Raw genomic sequence first — 10,614 nt, 5'->3', positions numbered from 1 at the left:
TTCTTCGAACATACTAGTATTTTCTTGTCGTTTCAGATTGTGAAGTCATCTCTGTTTAGAGCATCCGTTTGACATTTCGTAGGTAGCAATATCCAAAATAATTATGGAGGGCCTTTTGTTTCCTAGCTTCACGGAGAAGAGCTATGGCTTTCAGCTCCTACACAATGCCCTCATTGTGATCATGGACTCTAACGACATAATCATTTGGAACGACGCCATCGTAATAGCTGGCGACAAGATGGATGGAATGCTTGTCGGATATTCTTTGAGATTTTTTTGATTGTGCCGATAAGACACTCATCTAAATTGACTCTTATACTTTCCCCTAACCCATTTTGTGCTTATCTGTGATGCTTTTTGTGTGGATTTTTTTATGGGATATTTTTGTCTTTTACCCTATAAAATACTTTCATCAACATTTTTTTTATTCAAACAATGTTTTAAAAAAAAACTATTTTGTTTCTGTTCTGAAGTACTGTATATCGCAGCTTTTATGAAGGGGTAACAACATTAGGCCAAATGTACATCTCTTATGTAGTAAAGAGCCCTAAAAGAAAAAAACTAAGTTTGCCCTACTTTCATACTCATTTATCATTTAAGGAAAAAAGAATAAAACACATGCATATTTCTCAATAAAACTGAAATGAGTTTGCTTTCCATACTCAATTCCACAAATGCACCAAAGAGAATAAAAATTCCAACTTAACCGAAATCAGATCAAAAGGAAATTCATTTAACCCTAAACTCAACAAATCGGCCGATCCAACCTATTTTGACCACGACATGAAAACAAGGAGTTCCAACCTCGCTCAAATCAAATCACAAGGAGACTCGATCAACAAGAACGATATCTATCTCCCAAGAATCAAATTAACAACTCAAAATAAAAAAAAAACAAAGCTAAAAAAATAAAAAAAATGTCGAGATCTCTCGTGCTATGGGCTCAGTAGTGGTAATCAGTCTATCATTGCCAACAGTAGTGGCAGTCAGTCTACCATTATGCAGTCTAAGTTCAAGCTATGGACGCAAGCGACGAGAAAGAAGAAGGTCGAGATCTCTCGTGCTTCTGTGGGTGGAACGAATTCGTCACACCTGAGCACTGCGTAGCTTGCCAGAAAGGTCACTATTATGATTGGGGAGGTTCACCATCTATGTGAAGGCCAACAGAGAATTGAGTTAAGCATAACATCCTTGACGGAGATTATTGAAGATCATTGGGGAGGTTCATCATCTATGCGAAGGCCAACAGAGAATTGAGTTGAGCATAGCATCCTTGACTGAGATTATTGGGGCAAGCGAACAACGACTGTTGTAGTCGAGGAGGATAAGAAGGAGAAGGATGAGTGAGAGGATTAGGAGTTTTTATGCATTTTTAATTTATGAAATGTTTGAACTTATATTGATTAGAGTTTAAATATAATATTTTGGTAATTTAGATTTGTGACAGTATTTCCTTCTTCAATATTGATTTTTTTAAGAGCTTTGATTTTTGATATGACTGTATATGATATTATTGTGATATAGATTAAATATTACGTGTAGATTGTGAAAATGTAATTAATTTTTTGATTTTTTATTTTAAGTTTAGAGTCGGATTTGCATTCAATAATCCAACGTGTTGTCCATCAAATTAAGCCAGACGCAAATCAGACGGTAATCAGACGATATTATTTATCGTCTGATGTTTTCAGAGCAAAATTTGACGCACGTACAGACTAAACACGTCCGACGCAATGACGACGAAAAAAAAACTAATTTCCATCGGACTATTTCAACGCAAAATTGATGGAAATAACATTAGCGAACCCCGAATTACCGGCAGAAACAACCAGTCGTAAACCTCACGTAAATCCGACGATAATCCTCAAATAACGTCGGTTTTCTATTTGATTGTGTTCGAATTGACCAATGCAAATTTGTTGATTACATGTAGTGCATCCCATTGGCTTCTCATTCATATCATTTATGTTTTTCTTCTCGCAGTGAGACCGCTCTCATAATTGATCTCCGTGAAAAAAAATTGATTTTAGGATTTGTATAGAATAAGTGGAATGATCCGAGGGATGATGTGGAATGAATCATGTGTTTTGAAGCACTGGCGAATCACACAAGTATACGTGTCGTAAAAGAAGTATTTTGAACAGTATGTTTTGATCCCACGAGAAATGAGCAAACTTCCAAAGTATAGAAGAGTTCTAATATATTGGTTTTGAGTCTAGCTTGAAGGTTTAAAATTAAGTGTTATAAAGTTTCTAATCCTTTTGCAAAAAATAAATCCTATAAGTAGTTTTGAATTCAAACAAGTGACAGAAAATCTCTTCAGAATTGGTTTTACGCAAATTAGACCTATCTAAGTGACTTAAATAAAATTGATAATCAGAAGCAACAGTTTCATTAGCTCTTCTTAATGGTCATAAGAAAATAGTAGTTTTTCATATTACAGTTAGTCCCATAATCATGCAAAAACCCCAATGTATGCATATTTCTCTACATGATTGTGCAATCCTTACAAAAAAATTCCTATTCTCTTAGAGTGATGTAGGTTAATATAATTGTTCCACTAGCCTATTTCATAGTATTAGATCACAACCCATTTTAACTTCCTAAGTGATCAGTTTATGAGTAAAATACCCACAAACGATTAAACTATCAATTTGAGAGCAAGTTATGCACAATTAAATTACCAATTGCATAAAATCCGATTCATAGGAGAAAGAACATTATGTTATAAACATCACATGTGAACAAAACACAAATTACATCATAGGACTAACAGTAAAAAAAACTGGGAACAATCTCACTGAGGTTGTTCACCTAATTACACGAATTACAATAGAATCTTTGAATTTACACACAAAAAACACACACTTACACCTGTTTTCTAGGAAAAAAACTCTAATAACCTCTCACACTCTCCTTAGATTCCTTTAACAAAAAGTAGATTGTGGTTGCGATGGTTCTCCGACTATTCCCCTCCAATGGATGTAATCTTCCCTTGGTGTCGCTCAAAGGGTCGAGCACTTGGTCGATGGAAAATGGTGGAAGAGCGAAGCACTTCATTCTTCAAAATTATATCTTTTTGTACCCTCACATTACGTTGCTCTTACCTCTTCGACTCTTCCACAAACCGACGACAAAAACTTAGCGGAGCACAAATACAAGACGGCGGTTAGAAGATAGACATGTGCGAGGAAGGATGTAAGCGCCAAGGAGGAAGAGAAAATCATGGCCTTGGAGATGGCTAGCACTGTGGTGACGTGATTAATGGAGGATCAGACAGATGACTTACTCTCGTCAGTGACGTGATTAATTGTAAATTACTTACACCATCAAACAAAGCTCCCCTTTGATGGGATTGATAACTTTAATAACTTGAACTAAAAAAATGAATGATTACTCTATTAGTATATCTCATAGTACATTTACACTTACAATTTTTATTATTGTTATATTTATAATGCATGGGAAAATTTTGGGAATAGCTATTTAAGACAAGGAAGATTTACTTACATACCGCTCAATTCTAATGTAATTACATATCTAACAGCTAAACTTTAATTTTTATATATATACCACCTTACATACATGCATGAAATGGTGTATTTCACTCTTTAAAAATTAAATATTTATATGAATCTCATGTTATAAAATAATACAAACAGTGTGGCCTAACAAATCTACGGAAAGATACTCAACAACTCAGTATTCCAACCGCTAGTCTTCCCGTGCTTAGATTACTTGACGGTCGGATAAAGCCACGCGTTCTAAAAGCACTTGCTGACAAAGCCAGTTATTATTATTATTATTATTTTTATCTTTAGTTTATTTTATTTTTTTTCCCAAAAATGAAAAAAAAAAATGTAAGGATCAACAAGCTTGGTGCGTTCTTAGCCGTCCGATCTACTTATCGTACCCCGTTGGGATTGGAAAAAAACTGCGGATATTGCACGCAGAAATTTTTGTACGGGCAAATCCAACATTAATTTTGCTTGATCTGTGCGAGTTTTTACCGTACATCAGAGTTTTTAATGCAGTTTGTGTTCGAAATTTAATGGTGGAGCGTCACCTATCAAGTGAGGCTCATCGTAATACATTGGTATTGACCACGTGGCGCCCCATCATTGGACTCGGAATGCATTAGAGTCATGATGTAATATTTTCTCATCACTCACCTGTCATTCGACTTTAAAATTTTGCATGTAAGAATTTTGAAAACTTGGAGCTTTTCTAAGATTATTTTCAATTTTTAATCTTAATTTTAACAACATATTTATTTAATATATTTTCATTTCTTAAAATAAATTAACAATTTTAAAAATATTTTAAAATTATTTTTATTATTTTAAAAATAATCATTCTTTATCAAATAGTCATATATATTTTATTTTTGAATACTTTGTTTTCATTTTTTATTTATGTGTTAATTTGAAACAAATTATATTTGATTATTATAATTAAATATGATTATTTTCAAAAATATTTAAAACATATTTTGATCATTTCTAAAATCATATTAATTTATTTTTTAAAAAAATAAAAATAAAAATATACAACAAAATATTAAACAAATGTGTTTTTAAAAATGAAAAAAATAATAAAAAAATTAATCCCAAACAACCATTTACATGGCCAGCATTCGGACAACAGATAAATTTCGCGGGAGATGATGACAAAATAATTTATTTTAAAATATTTATAAGTATAGTCAAAATAAAAAATACTATGAAAATCTAATACATACGTAGCTAGATTAGCAGCACATGCGAAGTCTGCCTCCAACCTAACCTTCCTCACCTTTTCTTCCTAAGCTAAATCCCTGTCAAATTTAATAAATCTAGATTTACATCGAAACAAAAAACATAATTAGATTGAACAGGTTATCAATTTTAATTTACTTTTTTTTTTTTTTCATTTTTGGCTTTATTCATGTTAAATACAGCCATAAATCCTATTAAAATTATGCTACCAAACACCTTTTAATAGAACAATAAATTTTTAGTTCCTAGCAATGTTCATGAAACTGGACTAGACCAGCAGATTTGACCGATTAGATCGTGAACCGGTGGCCAATCTGACCCAAACCATACATAAAATAATTTTTTTGGATGTGAACCGGCCAAAAAAGATTGAACCAGCGGTTTAACCTTTGGATCACAAACCTGTTGAACGCTTTTTAGTTACACGGCTCGTAAGTCGTAAAAAAGCCCTAGGTCATGAAAAAAACATTCACTTCCCAGTTCCACGATGCATTGCCTTCTTGAGGGGATCAGAGGGAGACACAGTGGATCGCTTGGTGTCGTTTGAACTGCTCACCATCGTTAAGGCTGCTCGCTTTCTTTGTAGTAGTTTGGCTTCGTCGTCTTTCACCGCCGCATATCAACGGTAGTTGCCCATTTCAAAGGACAAAGCATTCATTATAAATTTTGTTAAGTTCCTAAGTCTCATAGTGTTGAATTCAAATCTGTCATTTGGACTGTGCCCAAGGAAAAGAGCAGGATTTATGGGGAAGGAGAAAGAGATGAGGTTTCCACGTCGGGGGATAAAGCGGGGTGTTCCCCAGGCTTGGTGACCTCTATTACTCTACACAACTTTAGTTACAAGTGAGAAAGAAGGAAAACAAGCTCCCTATATGAGGGGGAGAGAAAATGAATTTAAATGAACCCCTTCTACATGCAAATGGGTCTTCTATTTATAGAGAAATGAAGGGAAAAATGAATCTTAAATTCACACCCTTACTTTAAGGGGACATAAGAGGGTTATTTCGACCTTTCCCTTGCTTAGATCGGTCCTCCTAATGTTTTTCCCCACCAGACTTTTAGGCGTTAGGTGTCGGGCTAGAGGTGGCTTGCCCAAGTTGTCCAACATGGCGGGCCCAGGTAGGTCGGCCAGTATGAAGGTGGCCGACCCAAGGTAGGTCGGTCGGTTCTAGTTTTGGCCGACTGGTTGGGAGGTGGCGGACTAATCAGATGGTTGATTGATCAAGTAGCCTGCCAGTTGGGAAGTTGTCAGCACAAGAATGGCTGACCCACAAGTGGTGGTCGGCGGGCGATGGTGCTGCCCTACCATGGTTTGGCCGCCCAGATAACTGACATCTCCGAGGTCCTTGGTGCGTCTCCGGTGGTGGCAATTCTTAGAGCTCGGCGAGGGCCTATTTTTAAGCTACAAAAAGTAACAAGGGTCCTTTGGAGAATGCTTTTTTGCTTTTAAATGGAGGTTTATCCTTCCATATGTCTAAAAAGTAACAAAGGTCTATTAAAACATATTTTTATAAGTTTGTTTTTCCCGTTCTCTCTGATACATTTGCCAATCCACTAGTATATTGTATTGAGTTTGTAAGAGCCTGTTTGACTGCTAGTATATTTTAATTTGCATTTGTAACATTTAATTTGTATAAATCTTGCAGTACTCTTCGTTGCATTTTGTCAGGACACCGAATTAGTCGTATCAGAAATGTTCCAAAGCACTGTGTCGGTTTCCTTAATGCTTTTTGCCAATACTTGGTTTTTACCTGCCAAGGTTTATGTCTCATCTGGTTGTTTATAAAGCATATTGCAAATCAAATGGTTACTGATGGATGTGTAACCTCATAAATCTACAACAACATGAAATGCTGACTGTAACTTTTGTTATCGTTGATTCATAATGAAGCTAGAAAACTTCGTATATGCGTGAAGCTCTACTTTTAAGTCGAGGCAGAGGCGGACCTAAGTTGGGACCAGGAGGGGCAAATGACGGAGCAAAACTGCGCCCTTCTGAATTTTAGAGTTTAAATTGATGAGAGTGACCCCTTAAATTGCCCTTACCTCTTCGGCTCTTCACAAACCGATGACAAAATCTTGGCGGAGCACAAATGCAAGACGACAGTGTGCGATGAAGGATGTAAGTGCTTCAAGTAGGAAAAGGAGATCATGGCCTTGGAGATGATTAGCAATGTGGTGACGTGATTAATGGAGCAGGCGGATGACTTGCTCTCGCCCGTGGCGTGATTAATTGTGAATTACTTATGCCATTAAGCAAACCATTCGTTTGATGGATTGATAAATTTAATATTTTGTACTGAAAAAATCAATGATTACTCTATTAGTATATCTCATGGTAAATTTACAATTAAAATTTTTTTATTATTGTATTTATAATGCATGGGAAATGTTGGGAAATAGCTATTTAAAAAAAAGGAACATTTACTTATATACCGCTCAATTCTAATGTATTTACATATCTAGCAACAAGACTTTAATTTTTACATATATACCACCTTATATATATGCATGCAATGGTGTATTTCACTCTATCAACATTAAAATAGCGGCACTTTTCATGTGATATTAAAGATTTCAGTTATATAAATATATTAGGTATATAAATACATAGGGATTGGGTGATATACCAACAATTATCATTTCTTAGTGATAATTAATCAATCGAATCAATTAATTAAGAATTTTTTTTAAAAATGTTTCATTTTCTTGAAAAACATAAGGAAGAAGTGAAAAGAATTTATCTCCCCAAAAGAAGATGTTGGTTTTACCTCCCAGTCAATCTAGGAAAAAATTATTGCATACGGACACCGCATGCAGAGATAAATGCGGTATCCACACCGTAGAGCACGGTGATCTACATTGAGGATGTATTTCGGTGGCCCCATTTTAATTTTTTTTTTTTTAAAAATTTGATTGCATCCTCACCGTAGATCACCGTGACCTACGGTGTAGATCGGACACCGCATGCATCTCTGCATCGCATGCATCTCTGCATGAGGTGTCCGTATGCAATAATTTTTCAAGTCAGGAACTTTTGGTTTCCAAAGTAAAAAATTATATTGAATTAAAAATTAAATTTGAGATTACTGTTTTTATATTTATCATTATTAGATCATATTTAATTTAAAATTATATTTATTATATCACTTAGTCAAATTTTCAGTTTAATCCTTATTAAATTAATAAATCTCGAACATTTTCTCCTTCTTGTTTAACATCGGATTTGATATTTAAAATTTTGTATTTAAGTATTAGTTAGATAAATAGGATAATTTTAGGTGGTATTTATGAAAATCCCCCTGTTACAAAATAATACAAACAGCGTGGCCCAATAAAATCTACGAGAAGATACTCAAGAAGTCATAATTCCAACCGCTAGTCTTCCGTGCTTAGATTATTATTTGACGGTCGGATAAAGCCAGTTGTGAAAGCACTTGCTGACAAAGCTAGTTTTTTTTTTTTAATTATTTTCTTACCTTTAGTTTATTTTACATTTTTCCTGAAAATGAAAAAAAAATCGTCTCTTAGCCCAAAAAATTTTTGTGTGCGGACTCTTGACTAGCTCTACGTGCGATCGAAGTTATTTCTGAGTTATTTTCGGGTTAGCCCAAAATTTTTGTGTGCGGACTCCTGACGTAGCTCTATGTGCGACCGAAGTTATTTCTGAGTTATTTTCAGATTATTTTTGGATTATTTTTAATAATACCGAAATAACCCAAAAATAAATTAAAAATAAAGACCGCGGGTTATTTCTGAGTTGTTTTAGGATTATTAAAAATAACTCAGAAATAACCTAAAAATAACCCCAGAATAACATACGCTATACATAGAACTACGTCAGGAGTCCGAACAGAAAATGCACTTCTCTTAGCCGCCCGATCTACTTACCAAAGCCCACCTGTACGAAAAAATATTGTATACATACACCGCATGCAGAGATGCATGTGGTGTCTGATCCTGACCGTAGATCACGGTGATCTATGGTCAGGATGCAATCAAATTTTTTTTGAAAAAAAAAATTTAAAGTGGGGTCCACCGAAATACATCATGATCGTAGATCACCATGATTTACGGCCAGGATCGAACATCGCATGCATCTCTGAATGCGGTATATGTAGGGATTGGCAAAAAAATCTGCGCATATTGCGTGCAGAAATTTTTATACGGGCAAATCCAACATTAATTTTACTTGATCCGTCCGAGTTCTGACCATTGCCATCAGTCGCAAGCCATTCGCCTTTAAGATTTTGCATGTAACAATTTAAAAAACTTCGGGCTTTTCTGAGTTTTTTTTAATTTTTATCTTAATTTTACAAACATATTTATTTAACATATTTTCATTTTTTAAAATAAATTAACATTTCTAAAATTCTTTAAAATTTTTTTTATTATTTTAAAAACAATTATTCTTTATCAAATAGCCAAATATATTTTATTTTTGAATACTTTATTTTCATTTTTTATTCATATGCTAATTTGAAAAAAAAATATATTTGATTATTAGATGTAAATATGATTATTTTAAAAAATATTTAAAACACATTTTGATCATTTTTAAAATCATATAAGTTTATTTTTTAAAAATAAAAAATAAAAATATACAAGAAAATATTAAACAAATGTATTTTTAAAGTGAAAAAAATAATAAAAAAATTAATCCCAAACAACCATTTATATGGGCAGCATTCGGACAACAAATAAATTTTGCGGGTGATTAGGGCTGCCAAGACGGCTCGTTGTTCGCGAACAGCTCGTGTTCTACTCGTTCGATAAGTTAATGAGCCGAACATGAATAAATATTTGTTCGTTCATGTTCGGCTCGTTTTAACTCGAAACACTACTAATCAATTATATATATATCCTTGATGGGTAGTCTTTTTCAAAAATTTAATTAACTAAAAGACTAAAAAAATTTATAATCAATTAAAAGTATTAAAAAATAAAATATAATTAAAATTATTAAATTAGATTCAAATGATGTTTTAAATCTTATACTAATCATTAACATCTAATGACTACGTGATTAGGGTTGTCAAAACGACTCTTTGTTCGTGAACGACTCGTGTTTAGCTCGTTAAGCAAACTAGTGGAACACGAACACAATTTTTGAGATCGACATATAAACGAGCCGAACACGAGTTGAGCCTAGGCCCGCTCGTGTTCGGCTCGTTTTCAACCCCCCATTTCGCGGGTGATAATGAAAAAATAATTTATTTTAAAATATTTATAAGTATAGTCATAATAAAAAATATTATGAAAATTTAATATATACGTAGCTAGATTAGCAACACATGCGAAGTCTCCTTCCAACCTAACCTTCCTCACCTTCTGGCTTTAGCTGATTCTCTAGAAGTCCAGAGAGCGTGAGAAAAGCTAGCTCTCGGCTTCCTTCCATTATATAATTCCTCTGTTTTGTAAGAAGTCACAGAGAGACAGAGATGGCCCCAATACCATTCCTACCGACTGCGGTTACAGAGAAGACACTGAGAGCAAGCTTTGTACGGGATGAGGACGAGAGGCCAAAGGTAGCCTACAACGAATTCAGTAACCAGATTCCGGTGATCTCGCTTCAGGGGATCGAAGAGAATGGAGATGGAGGTCGAAGGTCAGAGATTTGCCGGAGTATTGTGGCAGCGTGCGAGGACTGGGGAATCTTTCAGGTCATCGACCATGGTGTCGACACAGGCCTCATCGCAGACATGACCCGCCTTGCTCAGGAGTTCTTCGATCTGCTGCCGGAGGAGAAGCTTCGTTTTGACATGTCCGGCGGGAAGAAAGGCGGCTTCATCGTTTCCAGCCATCTTCAGGTGCGTTAGCCAATCCTTTCGACTTTAAAATTTTGAATATATATATA

General features: G+C 34.6%; 1 protein-coding gene across 1 annotated transcript in view; it reads left to right on the top strand.

Moving 5' to 3' along the window:
• Positions 1-10,066: 10,066 nt before the first annotated feature.
• The window catches only part of LOC110032785 (naringenin,2-oxoglutarate 3-dioxygenase-like), a gene marked incomplete in the record, with an annotated part of 2,752 nt that continues 2,204 nt past the window's right edge, over positions 10,067-10,614 (top strand). Inside the window, 1 exon segment of the mRNA XM_020736541.1 lies at positions 10,067-10,567. Coding sequence (XP_020592200.1) covers positions 10,199-10,567 — 369 coding nt within the window.

The sequence above is a fragment of the Phalaenopsis equestris genome, unplaced genomic scaffold (assembly GCF_001263595.1).
Source record: "Phalaenopsis equestris unplaced genomic scaffold, ASM126359v1 Scaffold001027, whole genome shotgun sequence".
In the NCBI taxonomy this organism is placed as follows: Eukaryota; Viridiplantae; Streptophyta; class Magnoliopsida; order Asparagales; family Orchidaceae; genus Phalaenopsis; species Phalaenopsis equestris.
This window is presented reverse-complemented; position numbering and strand designations above follow the sequence as displayed.